This window comes from Choristoneura fumiferana, chromosome 10 (genome assembly GCF_025370935.1).
Source record: "Choristoneura fumiferana chromosome 10, NRCan_CFum_1, whole genome shotgun sequence".
Lineage (NCBI taxonomy): Eukaryota > Metazoa > Arthropoda > Insecta > Lepidoptera > Tortricidae > Choristoneura > Choristoneura fumiferana.
Genome location: NC_133481.1, coordinates 15,519,810 through 15,541,121, shown reverse-complemented (window position 1 = coordinate 15,541,121; position 21,312 = coordinate 15,519,810). Strand labels below are relative to the sequence as shown.

Genomic DNA, 21,312 nt, shown 5'->3' with positions numbered 1-21,312 from the left:
GAAAACACGTCATTTATTCCCAACACAAGATAAAACAATATGATTAAGGGCAAACAAACAACATGAAGGATATTAACGTGTGTCATTGCGCTTGTGAATCGGACCCTTCTCAGCTTAATGCTGGAGCGTTAAAAACATCCCAGTGCTGACTTTGCGTTCAATGTAATTCTTTCTTTAATTCTATAATTATAGAGACGATTATTAAGTTTAATTACAGATAGATATAAGGGTTAAGTTTTATTTTGTTACAGAATTTTATTTTTATGAAACCATGATTAACTTCTGAAAATGTAATGGGCCTTGATGTTTTATCAATAAATGATATCAGACCATCTTTCGTAGTGTAAACGATTCAATTTGTATAATAGTAAAAATATCACTAAGTATTAACATAAAAGGATTTCTGCAATCTTTCTGTGGAAGCGTATGCTCTGAAAATCCGCTGCTTAATAGGGTAACTTAGTTAACGGCGCCGTAAAAATTGCAGCGTGTTTTTATTATTATTCCGCATTAAGTTTGAAGTTAAGGTGATACTTTAATGATCCAAGATAAAAATTCTTCTTGATGAAAAACTCAACAGTTCGTTTTATTTTATGTCTTGAATGAATAAATAAAAAAATGCTTTACCGTACCTTACAGTCCATAACATACCGCAAAATGTCAATCATGTATCTTTTTACAAAGACACGCGCTAGAATCTCCTCCCCAATCTTCAATCCATCGTTCAAGCCCCAGACATTTCACATGCGGTCTTAGGGATTCGAGGATTCCAGTTTAAATAAATTTGCATATCAGACGGAACACGGAACGCTGGTGGCTCTGACGACGCGCACGAAATTACGACCTGATACACGCAACATTTTATACTTGCCCTTGTAGGTTAATATTGGTTTTAAGCGACGTACGTTAAATAACGTGTGGCAGTCCGTGAGTGCTGTTTTGATCGCAAGACGGCCGAATAGTCTAGTGGCAAAGAATCTGACTATGACGCAGGGGCAGATATATGCATACTAATATTATAAATGCGAAACTGTGTGTATTTGTATGTTTGTCCGTCTTTCACGTCGAAACGGAGCGACGGATCGACGTGATTTTTGACGTAGAGATAGTTTATGGGCCAGAGAATGACATAGGCTACTTTTTGTCCCGAAAAACTGCACAGTTTCCGAGGAAACAGCGCGCGATAACCGTATTCCACGCGGGCGAAGCCGCGGGCAGACATACGAATCTTTGTTCTCGGGTCTTGGACCTTTATTATGTATTTAAGTATGTAAGTATATTTATCCGTTGCCTAGTATCCATAGTGCGAGCTTTGCTTTGTTTGGGACTAGGTCAATTGGAGTCAATTGATATTTATTTAAGTGGCTATTATTCAAATAACCAAATAAAATAAAACGAAATATTTAACTAACCTAATGGTTAGAGAGCCAGAGTGTGATCTCGCGGGTTTGATTTCCGGAAGGGACAAATAATATAATAATATTTTTTTGGTAATAAAATCTTACTCACTTAACTAAATAATTATGCCAAACTCCAGTTTGATCGGATGTATATCGCGAAGTGATCGAAAATTGGGTTGGAAGTTTAAAAACATCGCTCACTTTAAGAATGGAACGTACAATTCAAACTTGTTTTCCAATAAGATCTGATAATTTTTCGTTCTCTCGCTTTTCGCACCACTTCGAAACGTCTAATTGCTACCTGACGCCCTAGGGATGTACAAAGGTTTAAGTGATGTGCCAATGTACGGTATTGGTGATGTTTTTCGTTACATTATGTAAAAACTAAAAAACTCACTAAACTAAACTAAATTATCTAATCTGTTAATTTTATGTATTTTAGTACCTACTTTAAAGGTTTACAGAATACAAATCAATACATACGAACGCTGGAAGTTAAGTAACATTTCGTAAATATAAGTAATTTTAATAAAATTTACATTTTATTTATTTATTAAAGAAACTCTTATTGGATAATGAAAAAAATATATACAAGAGCTGAGAACAAAAATTTATATTCATTATACAAAAAACAACTGCCTCTACCTACCTGGATTTAAAACTAGGGTATCTAGCTCCATATTTAGGGTTACAGGATATAACGCCATTCACCCAGTCACCTTAAAACACATCAGTCTCAAGGAAACCTGAAACAAAGTAAGATAATTACCTTTCACGGCTAATAACCTTTGTGAAGGTAAACACGTTTTGTTAGTACCAATTATTAAGGCCGTATATTCGGGTAACATTTGCATACTAACAATCAAGGCAATGGTTACTGACAGTATGGGCGTGACTACAGAAGCCTGGGGCCTAACTTACTACTAACTCAGTTAAACACAGTGTCGACGTTCCAAGTAAAAGTTACACAGTGTCAGTCGTGTTTGCTAATGCTTTTGTAAATGGAAAACGTTGGCTGGCCGCGTGCCAGTGTTTCGCAAGTCCCCAGCATATTGATTCCGTTTGCTGTCATGAATCTTTGTAAGTGCATAGTGGAAGGCTAGTTACTTTCCGGCTTTGTGAATTATGGGTATATATCCAGAGGCGTAAGTTTTGGGCCGCTTTTAAGTTAGAATAACTCGATTCACTCTGGGTTGCCTAAATTTTACGTAACCATAGTGATAACAAGTTTACTATGGTCAAGCTCGAGAATACTATACCTACCTACCGTATGTTTCCTGTAACACGAGCAAATAATTAAAACAAAATATAAAAAATCTAAAAACCCGACTGCCTTAAAAATACTAAAAAGAAAAAAACAAGTCGAGTGGGCTAGAACTTTGTTAAGTAGCTAACCTAAAGTTCAACAGTCGGGACCCATTAGGTATGAATTTTTGAGCGTCACTATTTAAATGGGACCCGACTGTTGAACTTTAAGTTAGCTACTTAACAAAGTTCTAGCCCACTAGACTTGTTTTCTTCTTTTTAGTATTTTTTAGGCAGTCGGGTTTTTTGATTTTTTTAATTTATTGTTTTATTTCACACTTTTATATGAAAATGGTGTATTAAAACGGTTATAACTCATATATTTTTAGAATGGGCTAATTATTAGCTTTCATTTGAAACCCCACTCGATAGGTTTAAAAAAAACATTTTTTGAAAACTAACAATTTGGCGCCAAAGAATCTCATGTCACCAGTGTCACTCGCGCTATTAAGACGAATCCAATGACGTATCATTTATCAGAATCAGTTCAGCCGTTGAGTAGTTACGAGAGGACATATGAATAGACATACATACATACTTGCATACCTAGGTACATACATACATACGCGTCAAACACATAACCCTCCTTCTTCGCAGTCGGGTAATAAATCGTACTCGTCTAACCGAACAACATTAGTTCAGCGACTTTTAAAAATACAATAGAATCCTTAGATTTTTCCTTTTTTATACAATTCAATGTACAGACAAGTGCAAAAATAAGTATCTATTCGAACCACTAAAACATATGTAAACTACGACCTTATTGCGTCGGAATAAGAGTATGTGGTACTTATTTTTGAAACTTTGAATAAGTTCATATTTTTACACTTGACTGTACGCCATCCTAGAACTCAACTGACGTCGCCTGTCACGCTAGAAATAACATACATTTTGCTTTACATTGCTTTTTCGAATAAACTTAAAAGTGTAATATTTTTTTTGCACGAATTGAAATTTTTAAAACTCGCTGAACTAATGTTCTGTTTTCATTATTTGCTCGTGGAACGGGAAACACCCGGTATAACAGGTAAGTACATTCCAACTGACGCTTATTTCACTAACATTACTGTTTTTTTTATTCCCAGCTTTTACATGCGGCCTCCTCTCAAACGGAGGCTAGTTCCGAGCCTGGGTTTGTACCTCTGAGTTTTTGAAATTTATGTGCCAAATTTTATTTGAAATTTACCATGAACTTAACAGTGCATAAATAAACCTGCGAAAGTACAATGGAACGTGTGAAGTTTCCGATCCGAACTGGGTCCGCGTTGGAACTGCGGCCCAAGATCTCTCATTTCGAGAGGAGGCCTGCTCCCTCACGTCAATTATTAAGGGGCTGTTTCACCACCCATTGATCGAGAGAGAGAGAGAGAGAGAGAGAGAGAGAGAGAGATATTTACACATATTCGATACACAGTAAAAACACGTGAAATGGATGGTGAAACAGGGGGTAAGTAAGCAAATATTTTAAAGCTATCAACATACCAAATGTCATTTAAATCCATCACGCAGTTATAGGGAAAAAGGAATACTCACATGCACGCATGCTCATTAAAACTCACAAACTTTCACATGATTAGTATTTTTATCTTATTTTTTCCAACATTTGTCTTTATTTAAACACAGATGCTTAAACAAAACTAACCCAGCCTCTATCAAAAAGATGGTCTTCATGAGCTTAAAAGCACTAACTCAAAGAACCTAAAGAAAAGTTTTTACAAGTGACACCTCATAGTTTATAATTATATTAGGCGTGTTCACATGACCTTTTGAACTAACCTCATTCAGTAGTGGGGGTTTCCAGTCACGTCTGTCCGTACGTGGCTTTACTGAATACCTCTTTTTACGAGTATTGAGCGATTTTTCTAAGACGGATGTATGAGTTAGTTGCCGGGGCAAGTGTCAGCGTATCCAACGGAAAAAGGCAATTTTAGATATATACTGTAAGAAGAGTGACAAGTTTCAGAAATAAGTTGAGCGTTTATACCTAAGCGAGTACATACAAGCAATATGCTTATTGTTCAGCAAACGTAATCAAATCGGCTTTATTAAATTGGGAGAATTACGAGTATTATTATTGAAAAATGCTAACTATAATAATATGATGATACAGAAGCTTTGTTAAAATATTGCCTGAAAGTCTCGTACACACAATTGTGTGTATATTATTCTAAATTTAGAATAATACAGCTACAGCTTTTAAAATCAATTATGTTAAAGTTAGCTTAAGTACTACATTTCAAAAATACAAAAAAAAAATCCAAGAGTGGTCGTGCATATTATTCTAAATTTAGAATTAATTAATTTTAAAAACTGTAAAATAAAAATTTAGACGATGAATAAAGCAGCAACTTAAAAAAAAAACAAATAAAGAAGTCTTACATCTAATTTAAATGAAACCGTCTCATCATTCAACAATTAAAATTATCTTCCAAGTAAATTCCACAACAATTTGTTATTCAAAAAACAAAACTTCAGAACAAAGAACTAATCAAGAACAAATTAGTTAAACGACTAATCCGTTGCAGTGAAACACTTAAGTTGGCCTTTTAACGGAATGACTGGAATAATTAGTTAACAGAGCTTTATATAAGCCGTGTCGTGGCAAAGTTTGCTACAAATGCAACTGCATTTGGCACGATGCCAAAGCTGGTAAGAAAACCTGTGCGTATCGATTGAACTGGATGTTTACTTTGAAGCTAAACAGTTTCTAAGTAAGGCGAATCAACATTTTCTCGTGAAGTTACATAACTATTATACTTACACAATACATAATTAATAATGTGGGACACACAAACTTTTTAAACAAAAATTCAAAGAGTTTGTTAAAAGAAAATATACGCTTCGACTTGAGAACCTCTTACGTTTTTTTCTTCGGTTAATAAAATATTGAGCTTCTAAAACTATGACTTTTTTCGTTTGGCAACGGATGTATACTCGGGTACCTTTTGTTTAACTAATCTTTGATAATGAACTCGTAGACGGTTTGAAACGCGTTATCATCTTGATTGTGACAGTTGGGATGTTGAAACTTATGTTGCCTGTGACTTCGTCTGCATATAATTCGTTTACTTATCACTATCCCGCGAGAACTGCGCATTTGTACAAGCTTTTCTTTAGCTTGCCCTGTTTTTTTATTTGTTTGTTTATTTATTTGGGTCAAATCTTGGAAACTAAATTTGATCCACTTTCAGCAGTCCAATTGACTTGAAATTTGACATACTTACGTAAATTAGGTGACAGTACAATAATCTGGTAGTGACATCTTGGTGGTCTTGCCAGGATCGTCTCCGCGGGAGTGAATTCCTAAATGGTTCAATGGTAAATAGTACCGATTTGAAATTCGGTACGGATACTTTTTTTAAATGACAATGCAAGAACAGTCAGCAAAAAGAACATTCAGCAAAAAAATTATATTAAATGATATGAAATTTTAAAAAGAAACTTATTTTCAGATAACCCTGGAACTCAAACTATCTCTGTTCCGATTTCATCATAACGCAGTTTGAGCGTTATGAGGTAAAAGACATGCACACTTTCGCATTTATAATATTGGTATAGAGATAGCTTTAATGAGGTAAAAGAGGAAGAGAGTTTCTGCATATTAACATATGTGAAAATACCACAAACGGGACTTATCACGCTATTATTGCACAAGTAATATTTACCTCGACGTTTCGGCAACGTTACAGTTGCCGTGGTCACGAGTAGACTGAAGTGTGGGGTGTCAAGTCTGCCTAGCAGCGCGAGTTCTTCGAACTACCCGCACTTGATCACTAATAGTTTGTTGGAGTCAGGGCCAAATCACTGGATTGAGCTTCACAATCCCAAAATTCTGTCCACGGAACGTCATTTTTACTCAAGAATGGTACGTGAAGCGGTTGAAATAAAAAAGCATAAGAATTTCAACCGGGACGATGGGTATAAGCTTTCATCTTCGTGGAATCCTGTTATTAATAATTGTCGGCGTCGGGATGAATGTTCGGAGGGACGATCGGACGTTGTTAGTGTTGTGTGTCGGTGTGATAGGGTGACTAATAAAAGTGAACAAGTGCGGGTAGTTCGTGATACGAGTGCCGGCACTATTAGTGATCAAGTGCGGGTAGTTCGAAGAACTCGCGCTGCTAGGCAGACTTGACACCCCACACTTCAGTCTACTCGTGACCACGGCAACTGTAACGTTGCCGAAACGTCGAGGTAAATATTACTTGTGCAATAATAGCGTGATAAGTCCCGTTTGTGGTATTTTGACTATGAGTGAGAATCACGAAAGTTTAAAACGTTATAACATATGTGAAGTACAGAAGACGTAGGTAGTTATGGTACACGGTTGGTAGCAGTGAAGTAAAATAGAAATATAATATTGTAGTTCATTGATATAGACCTCCGCAAAGTAACGTCTGAATCATTCGATTGTTAGGCCACTGTTACACATGCTCGTTAGTAGCAAGAGAGCATGCTACTATCGAGCAAATGCTACCTAGTAGCATGTGTGAACAGGACATGCTACTATCGAGCATGCTAGTGGCATGCTCGAGACGGGGGTGGAACGGGGAAAGGTAATAAGATAAGATAAGATAAGATATCATTTATTGCCTTAACCCTTAAATTGGCACTGTGCATCACCGTGTACGTTAGTAAATAAAAAAATCCTATCATCAATATATATATTTTTTGAAACTTTAATGACTAAAAACTACTAAATAATTTTATGATGAATGGTTGAAAAAATATGTGACTTGGCAATAATTTCAAATTAACGTCAGTGTCAAAAATAAGTTCAACGCGGCGTCGCATTCTAGTACCTAGGGAAAGTTTTATTAAAAAATTTCAACTTTTTTCTATGCAAGTTATGCTTATTATGTTTTGTGTTTTATGAGAAAAGGCTAAAGTATACGAACAATTGGTTCTTTTGTGTACATTCAGCATCATAACAACGATAATCACTGTTAAATTAGAACGTACACCACGGTTACCGTCGCCAAGTTTGTGAAGAAGTACTTACATTCAACTACGGTAACCACCATGTACGTTGCCAACTACAAGGTGAATTAACTTCGGTAACCACGGTGTACATTACCAAGTTCCCTGTACATTTTTTTGATTTCAAATTAACGATTTTACGTCCCCTTGTTTATTTTAAAACTTTTTAAACAGTATGCTTTTTTTTCTTTGTCTGCAGTGCTTAACATAAAGTCGACCGCATAAGATTTTAGCTTTAATTCCCGTAGAAAATGCATGTTATGATTGTGTCTCTAATCCGGACGAGGAAATTAAACCGCACGCACCGCCACAATTCGATTCTGATGATAGCTCTGATGCACCTTCTCTAAACTCTTCTTTGGAACGTTTGAATTTACTATTCTGCTTATTGGATGAGCATGAGGTTGATAAATATATATGTATGTATATCCAAAACCGATTGAATTCTGAAAGCATGCACGATGCTTCTTTGACCCATTAGATAAAAAGTTCTGCCCTGGTCATCCACAGTTAATATGATGCTTTGCCCACATTAAACTCTATGCAATCCATAGCCACGCCATCTACACTTGAGCGCGTTTCGAACTCAACCAGAGCTCATCTTCAGAGCAACTCATATATGCCCCTTTTTTTCGCTGTTGGAAAACACGAAATTGCTTTCGACAGTTTACAATATATTTGATTTGGATAGGTACGAGTATTTAAGTAAATGTAAACAAACTTCAGTTACTAGATTTGTCACATTCAAGGATTTAAACATTTTACTTGTCTATCATTGTAATACTAACTAGACTAGTGTATTTCAATACAGATCGTATGTTTAGATAGTTTAAGGGGAAATTTCATTATTTAAGACACCAATAGACAGTGTTTTGTTTACATTTAGTTAAAATACCAATACCAAATATACCAAAACCAAGTATAAATGATGTTTTTTTTTAAAATAATTTAGGTTTTTTTTATATAAAAGTTTACTGCCTCATTAGCAGCGGTAACCAGCGTGTACACAAAATAATGTTACTTTGTTCTTATAGAATTGGCAACGTGCATGGTGATGTACATAGATTTTCTGAAAAACCAATAATGCTAGATTTTTTTTTTCATTTTTCTGTAGACCCTAAGACGGTATTAAATCAAGGTATGATACTGTATCACTTGTTTTTGTATTTTTTTACTCTTGCCAATTTAAGGGTTAACACATAGTACAACGAAGACTTAATTAATATAAAAAACTAGACTAAAACACTAACATTTGGTGTGGCAAAGGGGATAAGCAAGTGTGAACGCGTTTGCTTCATTCCATGAGCATGCTCATTTAGTGGCATGCTCATAAGCATGCCAGTAACGAGCATGTGTAACAGTGCCTTTACATTGTTTGTCAGTTAAACAACTAAAGCTAATACAAATCGTCTTAAAATTTGTCCGAAATATTTTATCTGATTGTTTAAACACCTTTTACTAAAATTTGCCGTTGTCTTTAATATTAGCTCACTATTAAAAAAAATCAAACTAAAAACGTAACATCTTTCTTTTATCTACTAACCATCACCCAATCGACCCTGAATCTCATTAAATAAAATAAATATGCCAGTCTTCTAAATAAAAACCTCTCGTGATCAAAGCATTTTAATTTGCAAAAGCAACATAGAAATATGATTACATTTCACAGCTCGTCATCATCAAACTCCGTTTCATTTAGCAAAAGTCTATGGAATTCTTTATTAAAATAATCAGAAATCATGTTCCAAACGTTTATTGAATACCAAGCGACTACACTTAAAGAGAAAACTACGCGAAATACTAACCCAAGCATTTTAATAAAAGTTAAATATATAAACCTACTTTAATTTTTCTTTTACGAATGTATGCGAGATTAAGTTCGTTCAAAATATCTTAAGTGCTCATTCTACAGTTATTATGGTACATAATGTTTCAGTTATTTTTAATTAGCGGGCTTAATTTCTTGTTACTAAATTAAATCGCCATCTGTTGGCATGAAACTAATTTGTAGCCCACGAAGAAAACTATTAAGAACATCCATCTAATTTTACTTAGAATATTAAGAATATTTTAGCAAAAATGAAAAAGACCAAGTTCTGAAAATTCACCAGTCAGAAATTCTTGTATAACCAACTTTTTGTTTAGCCGATAAATATTTCTTCACATGTAGAAAGTAGTGTAACGGCAGATACTCAATGTAGTTCATCTGTGCCGTATATCATCGCTAATATGATGGAGAATATGGTCTGGATGTGTGGGTACGCTATGGTTGTGAGCATCACTACGCTGTTCGCTAAGACGAAGAGTTTCATAGTTTCCATGCCATCTGAAGATCTGAAAGAAAATTTAAAGGTATTTGAATAATTTATGAATCAGGCATTACTTTGCGGAGATTAATGAACTTTAAACAACTACTGTGCTCACCCGCGACCGTACGATGGCTATATCTTTACACATATTACACAAATCCAACTATCGCAACCACCAACACATTACGCTGACGTGTTTCGTTTTTTTTTACATAAAACTGAACGTGATTGACCCCTATCTCACCTGATGTAAAGTGCAGATGAGGCCAAAGTTGTGTCTCACTGATCAGAAAACAGCCTATTACTCTAGCCTTGAAGAGCCCTAGACTGTATTTAGCCCTAGAGCGAATTCCATTCCTTAGCAGTTCGCATTATGAAAGATGAAGCAAACCGCTTCGTGCAGACCAATTGAACACTAATGCTTTGATGAAGTACTATGATTGAGTTAAAACGCGTCAGCGTAGTGTGTTTATGGTGATTGTTGGATGTATGTGTGATGTGTGTGTGTATGTATGTGTTCTTACAGCGTGGAGTTGCATAGACGTAGCTATCTTTAGGTCGCGGATGAGCAAAGTAATTGTTAATAGTTCATTAAGGGGCTGTTTCACCATCCATTGATTAATTTTACTCGACGGATAAATGTGTGATGCCGTCTCGGTCTATTCGAACAAAGTAAACAGAGACGGCATCACAATTTTATCCGTTAGATAAATTGAATCAATGGATGGTGAAACAAGGGGTAAAGGTTTTGACCATTTACTTTTGCACATTACCTAGTAGTAGGTATCTCGAATGGTGTCACACGTTGTATGATACCAGGTCAAGTAAAATCTGATGGCTGATTGTTTGATTCTCATAACGGACAACGAATTCGATACATTTTATAGATTTTACTAGCTTCAATATTTGTATCGAGTTTAAAAATGCTTTTAAAAGATGAATAAAATTAAGTGAGTTCTGGATAAAAAAAAATAACACTATGACAACGCTTATAACATGGCACGTGTTTGTATATCTATCTATTGGACCAACCTTTAAAGGTAAACTACCTAATTCTCATATTATCTCGAAACAATATCTTACTTTAGCCATCCGCCGAAGTTTTGATCTTCGTCATCTAAGGAGTCTACCTTGGAGGATTTCTCCAACTTTTCAGACTCAGTGTCCGAGATTTTAACAGATTTCTTTGTACCGTTTGTTTTTGCTGGCTTATTTTTCTTCATAATCTGTAAAAAAAAAATTTTTTTATTATTACAATAATTATGTACGTCTTCAGATTTGCTTTTGAAAATATTAGAAATAACCTAAACCTTAAACCTAAACCTTAGTCAAAGTCAAAGTACCTTCCTTCGACTTTTTTGTTATACAAGCACTTATAAATAATGTAGAAAACTCTACCACTTCTGTAAAGGTTAAATCGAAAAAAAAAACAACAAGTTAGAGTTGTAAAGAATGGCTTTCTATTCCAATACCCGTAAAAGTAGGTATCTAACTAATAATAAGTAACCAAAGAATAATATTATGTCGCAAAGAATAATTTTTCCAATTACGACCAGCATTTAATTGCCAATTCGATAAATGGGCCGCGATTCATTTTTATTAATACGAGTATTTGATGACAGTTAATTTATGCAAATTCAATTTTCATCGTCGTCACAAGTTACCGAAATGTGATTTTATTAAATTTAGTAGAGATTTATTTTCATTTTGAATTGTCTTTGCATTAATAACGAATTTTAAAGCACTATGGCGTGAATAATGAATTAAATAACACGGTTATTACAATTTCTATTTGCGTCATATTGAAGCACTTTTTAATACTTTTTTTAAGTATTTGCTATATTTTAGTGATTTATTATAACAAGTTGTCTAGTTTACATTTAAAGAGGCATGAAAGGTTAATAGTTTAAGAAAATCGTGTTGTAATTAAGGTTAAGTTATACCATCAACTGGATGCTCGTTTGCCAACTATTCGATAAAAAACCATTACTTGTAATCTTACAAGCTCGTTATCTCAAAATTCAAGACTAGTATTAAACATCTAGCAATTTGTTATATGGCTATTTAAACTATAAAATTTCGAAGAAATAAGAATTTTTTGTCTTTGTTCCCCGATTTTTATGCATATATTTGTTGACAATATTTCGGACTTCCGCGAATTCATGATTGGACTTTATTCTGAGTACTGGACTTATCCCATCTAAGTAGGTGCCTTATTTTTTTCATTTGTTGTGAGAGCATTGACAAAATAAAAGAAAATTGTAATGCTGAGATGATAATGAATAACAAAAAATGTTGCTCTAACTTCGTAGCAGAAGTAATGAAACTAAAATTCTCCTGTCTTCCAAAAAGCAGTCAAATACATTTTGCCTACTTTTACGATCAAAGTAAAATATTTATACAAAGTTGATTTATTATCTGCTTAATTATAATTATTAATATTGAATACATAACTAAAATAGCTAACTATTTCATATCAGATCTAAATCTGATATTGTTGCGATGAAGGGTCAATCAATTATGACGAACAATATCAATATCCTTTTATGTTAAACTAAGCAAAATCCCAATACACCTACGTACTATTTCTATTAATAGAGTCCTTCTACACAATTAAAACTTCACATCTTGAAATTAATGTACTTCTCCTGCCCACATATTTTCTCTATTATTTCATGCAAAAATTGTGGAAATACAAAGAGTTGTACCAAGCGAGTAAAGCCTTATTTAAATAATACAAGAAACATTGTGTGAGTTGCATGCAGTTACATTGTTGTCGATGATTTATCATTTTCTAGTCATTTATTTTACTTAATAATAACTTAATAACTTGAACACGAAAAGTAGCTGGAATCTGCTTTCTTAGATTCATCTTTAATAAATGTTTGGCATAGTTAAATAGATTTGTTTAATATTTACCTTTACTCCTAACAACAGTTTTATATTTTTAATTCAGCCTTATTCATATAATGACCAATTACCTGGGCGACCGAGCTTTGCTTGGGCTAAAACTCGATAATAAGCGTTTTCCCAGAGATAAGACCAAGCAAGATCGATTTGTCATCCCCGAAAACCCCCACATACCTACTCGTACCAAATTTCATCGTAATCGTTGGAGCCGTTTCCAAGAATCTTATTATATACAAGAATTTCTTATTTAAAGGTAGTAGATAGATATACATATTAGATAGATAGATAATCAAATCACAACTTTCTCTTAGACGCTATTACTGATTTGCAGGTGGTAGGACCTTGTGCAAGGTCCGCCCGGATTGCTACCACCATCTTGCTCGCTTATCCTGCCGTGAAGCAGCAGTGCTTGCACTGTTGTGTTTCGGCGTGGAGAGTAAGACAGCCGGTGAAATTACTGGCACGTGAGGTATCCCATCTTAGGCCTCTAGGTTGGCAACGCATCTGCAATACCCCTGGCGTTGCAGATGTTTATGGGCGGTGGTGATCTCTTACCATCAGGAGACCCACTTGCTCGTTTGCCATCCAGTCGAATAAAAAAAAAAAAAAAAAAAAACTGTGATATCAACCTATGGTGATTTTAGGGCCAAATTTTTAGTTTGCGGGATCTACGAAGAATTATTCGTAGTGCGGGATCCCGTTTTGCGGGATTGCATACCCAACACGAAACTACTGTGAGACTAACGTTTCGCGCGAGCCATTAGGTACCTGTGTTTTGCTTTATTCAATAAAAGTGATGAAGAACACAAATGTGAATTCTACGTATACAAAATCGCAAGAAAAAGCTAGTCTTTTGTAAATTCATAGCCACATGGCCTTGCAATGTAATGAAATCCGCACAATATTTCTCACACCATCCAACTGAAGCTCAACTCGCATAAAATAATGCTTTTGTCACAGATATTCAAAAATTACAGAGACGTTATTAGCACTAAACTCCTAAAGAGCCCACGAATTACAAATAATAATAATAATAAATCTAAACGATGGTTAACTTTGCTATATTGATTACGTGTGAAAATCACAAAAAAAATCCGCGTGACATCACATTATGCGACACTTTTCAGCACAGCGTAAGCTCACTCTTGAACTTTAACTTCTTCTTTGTCATTTTTATTCGATTGAGAAAATAAAAACATGTGTCCAATATTTTTTAAACATCTACATAAGTGACAGGTTAAATAGATTTTTTTCCAGGAAACCTCAATTCAGAAAGTAAAAGTTACTTGATTATCAATATATTTTTAACGTTCGACGCGGGCTAATTAAAAGACAAAACAGCTAACAAGGCAACACCTGGGATCTTGATCAAATATTATCTGGCCTAATATTACCTCGCGGGGTCGCACGCACGGCTCTCACTGACTAACACGTCTAACGAACCGCATTCAGGGGGCGCAGTGAGCGACGTATGGATTAGGATGGATACGCCCTAATCTTTAAAAATTTTGCATTTTGTGTGCATAATATAAACTTAATTATCGTGGGAGTTCCCTACAATTACATAGCGGTTTTCATTGACGTTAAATTAAAACACCTATGCCAAATTTCATGACTCTAAACCCAGCGGTTGTCATTTCGAGAGTTTATCCCTATCCCGCTGGAATATCGGGATAAAAAGTACTATCCTATGTGTTATTCCAGATGTCCAGCTATCTACATATCAAATTTCATGACTCTAAGCCCAGCGGTTATTTAGTTCGAGGTTTTATCCCTATCCCGTGGAAACATCGGGATAAAAAGTAGCCTATGTGTTATTTTAGACGTCCAGCTTTCTAGATACCAAATTTCATGACTCTAAGCCCAGCGGTTGTTGGAAGAAAGCGGCCAAATTGTAGTGTTCAGGGAACACAGTCGCAGGCAGGGAATTCCACTCCTTTGCTGTGCGGTTGATGAAGGAAGAGCGAAAACGTTTTGTGCGTATTTTGGGAATACTGACAATGTAGGGGTGGAGACCCCGCCTACTTTTGGTTGACCTGCGGAAGAAAGGAGCAGCTGGAACAAGGTCGTGCAGTTCCGAAGTACATTCACCGAAATGATAACTATTAGTAATCGGATCATAACTTCATGCATAATGTGTACTCGTGTATTTTACGAAGAACAAATTAATAGTGAGAATCACTGCTGAATAATCTTTATGAAGTCAGATCAATGAACAAAGAATTATAAGCATGTTATAATAATTTCCAAAGCAACAAAACTGGTTACTCTTCTGTACGAGACTTGACCTGTAGACTTTATTTCTACTACTGATTCTGCACGGCCAAAGTCTCAGTCAAAACCTAGTCAGTATGTTCTCGCTTAGTTGTATTGCTTAATCTTAAATAAAGTCTCAAATAAAGATTTATTATTATTAGTAGAACTTAGGTAGTACTACTAATAATGATAAATCTTTATTTCCTTCTTGTAAAGTCATTTATTAAGCATCGAAAATACAAACTGAAACATAGATGCACAGAAAAATCAGAAAAAGAGACACTCTTTTTTTCTGCATGTATGTTTCAGTTTGTATTTTCGATATGGATTTTACGGGATGACCGTAAAAGCAACAAATTTTGGAGTTGAAATAAAAAAATACAAAAAGACTCCAAAAACCAATCTTAATTTATTAAGTAAATATTGCATACTATTACTATTAACAAACAAGAACATATTATTTCAAATGATGTGTGTCATCTGTAATTGGAGTTTAAATATAAATAATGAATATTGTGTCATGTCGTTCTTATACCGGGTGTGGCCTGAAATACGAGCAAAAAATTAAAACATAGATCGTCCTCGTCAAACTGAGCAACATTAGTTCAGTAACTTTTAAAAGTAATGGAGTCTTTGAATTTTCCCTTTTTCATACAAATTAAATACTACTATCAATGTACGCCATCCTAGAACACAACTGACGTCGCCTGTCACACTACAAAACATCAAGCATTTTGCTTTGCAATGCTTCCTCGAATAAATTTAAGTGTAATCAAAATTAAAAAACTAATTATATTTAAAAGTCGCTGAACTAAAATGTTGTTCAGTTTGACGAGGACGATCAATGTTTTAATTTTTTGCTCGTATTACAGTCCACACCCGGTATAGAAAAATGTGACCATGCTGTGTATATGTATAATAATGTATTAGAATCGCGAAGAAATTAATAAAAATACGACATAAAAGGTAAGGTAGGTAAGTATAATCAATAATACGTAGCATGTCATGTCCATGTTAGAAGACTGGAAGTCAATGAAAGAAACCTCTCAAAAGCTGATCGATAGTTACGTGAGCTTCTGTACAAGTATTTTCTGACATGGAAGTTTTAGTCATATGGCGTTTTTGTGGTATCCATGTAATCGATACTGGCATCCTTGTAATTTTTGTACGGTTGCTTTTGTCAATAATTTGAAAGATAGAAAGAAAGAAAAAATATTTATTAACGGTCCCAACAGTACCACGACCAAACAAAAAATAATAATATATTACTATACTTACTAGCTTTTGCCCGCGGCTCCGCCCGCGTGGAATTCGGTTATCGCGCACTGTTCCCTCGGGAACTGTACATTTTTCCTGGATAAAAAGTGGCCTTTGTCACTCTTTGGTCCATAAACTATTTCTATGACTAAAATCACGTCATCCGTCGCTCCGTTTCATGTGAAAGACGGACAAACATACAAAGACACAAACATACAAACACACACACTTTCACATTTATTATATTAGTATGGACAAGCATAATTTACATCGTATCGGTTTTCAAATCTACTAGTGTCAAAGTAGATCACTTGTGATGAAAAAGTAATTTACCCATTGCCATCTTATTAGGGTAATCTTTTCGTTAATCAGCCCCCTATTGATGAATGAATGCCAGCAAATAAGTTTGTATGCATTCATAAATACCAGATTATCTTTATTGAGTACCATAATAAAGTTGAATGTATTATTTACTCGTAAAGTTAGAGTTCGCTTGTACTCATACGAAAACTATTTTAATTGGTTACCCGCTATATGGTTATGCGATTTAAATATTATATTTATTATATAATAATAAGAATACAAATTCAAAAAGCAAGCGAACACATTTTGGAAAATTTTCAGAAATTGCGGAGTTGTATACGTAAATTGTTAATATCCCACGAGTTACAGCTTGGAAACATCAGTCTTTAAATCGATGGCAGCAAAGTAAAAGAAGACATCTACAAAATAGCTACTTTACAGGAGAGCGTATTTAGTAAAAAATAATGACTACTTTGAGATTAATGGACTGATTACCATGAAATTTTCTATGATGCATTAAAATAATGTTCTTTGGTGATTGTTCAACAGATTTTATTTCTGTAACATTATTTTAATGAAAAATTGTAGATGTCTTTTTTTACTTTGAAAGAGCTTAAACGTAGAGGAAGACATCTGCCTGATATCCGTTTATGCGTTGTAATGAAACAAACGCCTATTCCGTTATAAAAAATCGAATAGCTAAGGTAAGAATATCCAGTAAAACTTAGAGGAGTGTTTAGAGATAATCTAAACAACATGCAACGAGTATTCACCCTTTTTTTTGATAAAATTTTGTAGATGTCTTTTTACTTTGCATTAATTATTTTATTCATATTATTAAATGAGTTATCTACCACTCAACCTCATCGCTGTCTATCATATAAATTCATTTATTTCGTTAAAAACCCCCAAAATATGTGTAAATTAAAAAATATGTTTTTGTTTTATTTTTGTTTACTCATAATTGTTTTTACGTACTCAAAAACTAAGTTATTTTTTATAGTTTTACACTAATAAATTAAATAAATCAACAGTAGGTACAAGTAATAAAATTACGTACAAAATATATCCCAAAACAAAACAATATAAACTGTAAAAATAAAACAGTATGTACTATAATAGTATAAATAATATAATGCTATAATGAATGTGGATAATACCAAAATTGACATCAATGGCCACATGGATCAGAGGCCCGTCATCGTTAGTGGAAATCTTCTTGATGTTGTTTCGGAGTACACATACCTCGGCCTGATTTTGCAGTTAAGGTACCAACACATGCTAGGTACTAGCACGAAAGCATGCTACTATTCAGCAAATGCTACTTACTAGCATGTGTGCATAGGGATGTGCTACTATTATAATAATAATAATCCCAGCCTATATACGTCCCACTGCTGCGCACAGGCCTACTCTCAGAATGAGAGGCTTGGGCTGTAGTTCCCACGCGGGCCCAGTGCGGATTGGGAACTTCACACACACCATTGAATCGCTTCGCAGGTTTGTACAGGTTTCCTCACGATGTTTCCTTCACCGTAAAGCTCGTGGTAAATTTCATATGTAATTTCGCACATGAATTCCGAAAAACTCAGAGGTGCGAGCCGGGTTTGAACCCACGATCCTCTGCTTGAGAGGCATAGGTCAAACCACTCGGCCATCACGGCTTGCTACTATTAAGCATGCTTTTTCTGTGTCATACAGGTACAGCAGGTACTAGCATGCTTATTAGCATGCTAATAACGAGCATAATGAAACAGTAGCCTTAGGTAGAACACAACTTTGAGAAGGAAAATTATGTCGAGTTTTTTCGTCAATTATACCGTAATGTCTGAAAACGAAAGTTTTTAACCAGTGCGTCCTACCCGTCATGACATACGGAGCTGAAATGCGGCCCTGCCAGCTATGGAACGAGCTATGCTCGGAGTTTTTCTGAAGAATAAAATCCGCAACGAGACTATCCGACACAGAACTGAGGTCATCGACATAGTTCATAGAATTAACAACTTGAATTGGCAGTGGGCTGGGTCATATCTGTTGAAGCACCGACAACCGCTGAAGGTATTGAGTGGAGACCGCGTCTCGGCAAACGTAGTCCAAGACGCCCTCCGTTCAGGTAGAGGGACAATCTGCGAAAGGCTGGTGGTAAAAGCTGGATGTGTCTAGACAAGACAGGGCGCAATGACGGTCTATGGGGTAGCCTATGTCCGGACTGCTATTGCCTGATGATGAATAGTATAATCGATATTCTACCTACTACTTATATACCTATTAGGAAAAAAACAGATTGCTCGTCATCATCAGTCAAAATCTGTTCAGGCGTGTCGTTTCCAAAAAGCGGTAAGCTGCAAGCAATAGAAACTTAAGTAAGTACTTACTTAGGTTAGGAATTTTAATTCATTTGCTGTATAAATAAAAAAAAACAAACAAGTGTATGAAACCAATGTTAAGTAATATATCTATTTGTTTAAATATTATAAGAAAAAACAAATAATTTCCTCATAGAAATTCGAAATAATAAATTTGTAGATTGAGACATATGCAAAAAGTATGACGTATAAACGGACAAGTGCATGTGACTTTATTGACGTCACAAGCATCCTGTCAAAGCTCCGAAGTAAAAGCGGATAAATTCAAATGTCCGTTTCTACTGCGACGTTTTTTCAAAAGCTAGTGTAGATGTTTTCTTTTACGTGCCAAATTTTCTTCATTATTTTGAAATTTGAAATATTTTTTTAACAGACTTATAGATATGGTTGAAATAAGTTATTTTTTGTAAAAAAAGCATTTTTGAAAAAATGTAGATGTCCGTATCTACTTTGCTGCCATCGAAATAAGAGTAACTATTTCTGAAAAAGCAATTAAATACTTTGGAAGTAGATGTGGATTCCTCGATTCATCCTAATTTCAAAACTGAATTGTAAGACTGGTGATAAATTTGAATCTTATTGAACCAGATATTTAAATTAGTCGAATATCTGACGTAGAACTTGCACAAGTCTCAGTCAACATTACAGCACTCAGTAAATGTAAATCGATTCTACATATGAATGGAGTGCGCGGTTATAATCATAGCAATCAACATGGGAACGAATCTTGAATATGCAGATTGACTTTTGTTAAATAATAGAAATGAGGACACCTTAAATTATGTACAGCTTTGCCTTTCATTTTTGTACATTGTGGGCGACTGCAAATATTATATGAACAATATAAAATATCAACCGCTTCATCCAACTTATATTAGAAATGCGATAAATTTTGTATGTGTATGTTTACAACTCCTTCACGCTAAAACGGCTGGACGGATTTACATAGATGAGATTTGAAAGAAAGAAAAAACATTTAATTGTGACATCATTACACAAAATACTATAGGTAGGTACTGTAGTGGACGGACGGTCCACTAGCTTAATATTTCCCTATTTTATTAGAAACACTTCGTTATTTATTTTTGTATATTTTAAGATCACGTTCCTACGTTGGCAGCTAGCATACAAGTCTTCTGTTTAACACCCTTGCGTCCGTTTCCTATTATTATTTTAAAATTAGAACTATGCTGCCAGCATCGAATCAACGGACACAAGAGGTTAGTACAATATCCCTCCCTCCTATTGAGGTTAGCCTAGGAGGCAAGAACAGTTAACAAAGGTCTACCATAGCTCTGCTAGAGCTGACCTGCAGGTTAAATAAGACCAGCCTTAATAATCATTGGGAACATGCCCTTAAGGGGTAAGCTCCTGGTTAGCTCATGAGCAATGTCCCGTTAGATGGCGCTGTTATCAATAGTTCCTTTTTCAGGTTTTTTTCGTAATTATGAAGAATATTTCACCAAAAACTAATGGCGGAGTACCTAAGCGTAACCGATTTTTGACCCCACACTCGAAATGAAATATTCCGCCAAAGCCGCAAACGAGGTGCTTTACTTGAACGTCAATTGCGCCGTATACGGACACTACGAGCTCACCACACACTTCAAATAGACAGCCAGCTAGCGAAAGTCTATTGCGACACTTAGCTACCCGATCGGGGTACTCCTTCGAGTAATATTCACATTTTTTATCGAGTCACGAAATTTTGTACAACTGTACTTTACTCGAAAATTTTTACTACGATCTATAAAATTTATAAGTATTTTATTGATAATTAGAAGCAGGGTCTTGGATAACTGTTCGCATATTATAATACGAGCAAACGCTTTCAAGTGTTCATAATATGTGTACGATAAATTGAGAAATTACCGAGATTCTGACCACGTTTCTTGTCTTGGTTGATGGTCTGCTATTATTCAGGTGTTATATTTATAGTTACTTTTCGTAGTTACTACTCTTGCTAATGTGGTCATGCGTCGTCGGTTGAAAATCGGTAGCAAAGTACAGGACGAGTTTCTGGGAAAATAGTGCGGTGGTTTGTCCTTACCTTCCACGCCGCAGAGCTGAGTTTGGAATTCGTAGTTTGGCAATAGAGAGCGCTGCCACCAGGGCTTTTTAGTCACCTTGTACGACACGCACAGGAATGCACAGGCAATCAAGTTTATCAAGGCATCCGTAAGGCAAAGTCTCTTTAAGACACTGTTACACATGTTCTTTAGTAGC

General features: G+C 35.1%; 1 protein-coding gene across 3 annotated transcripts; it reads right to left on the bottom strand.

The window, feature by feature from the left end:
- Positions 1-2,080: 2,080 nt before the first annotated feature.
- Xport-A (exit protein of rhodopsin and TRP A) lies at positions 2,081-14,322 on the bottom strand. Of its 3 annotated transcripts, XR_012451740.1 has the most exons (4): positions 14,299-14,322; positions 11,078-11,220; positions 9,820-10,019; positions 2,081-2,146 (listed from the first exon to the last, which is right to left on the bottom strand). XR_012451740.1 is itself a non-coding variant. In XM_074092815.1 (3 exons), exons 2-3 carry the CDS (start codon positions 11,215-11,217, stop codon positions 9,878-9,880), a joined length of 282 nt encoding a protein of 93 aa, XP_073948916.1. In that variant the 5' UTR covers positions 11,218-11,220; positions 14,299-14,322; the 3' UTR covers positions 9,423-9,877. The 3 variants fall into 3 exon arrangements, 2 of the variants coding, with proteins under 2 accessions (XP_073948916.1, XP_073948917.1); XM_074092815.1 differs by lacking the exon at positions 2,081-2,146 and having other exon boundaries at positions 9,423-10,019; XM_074092816.1 differs by lacking the exons at positions 2,081-2,146; positions 14,299-14,322 and adding an exon at positions 12,578-12,640 and having other exon boundaries at positions 9,423-10,019.
- Between the last annotated feature and the right edge of the window lie 6,990 nt (positions 14,323-21,312).

What these genes read in the sequence shown, in the direction of transcription:
- Xport-A (XM_074092815.1), bottom strand. Translation starts at nt 11,217, where the DNA reads ATGAAGAAAAATAAGCCAGCAAAAACAAACGGTACAAAGAAATCTGTT. An exon ending in AACTTCGGCGGATGGCTAAA is followed by an intron (nt 10,020 to 11,077) that starts GTAAGATATTGT and finishes ATTTTCTTTCAG; the next exon opens with ATCTTCAGATGGCATGGAAA.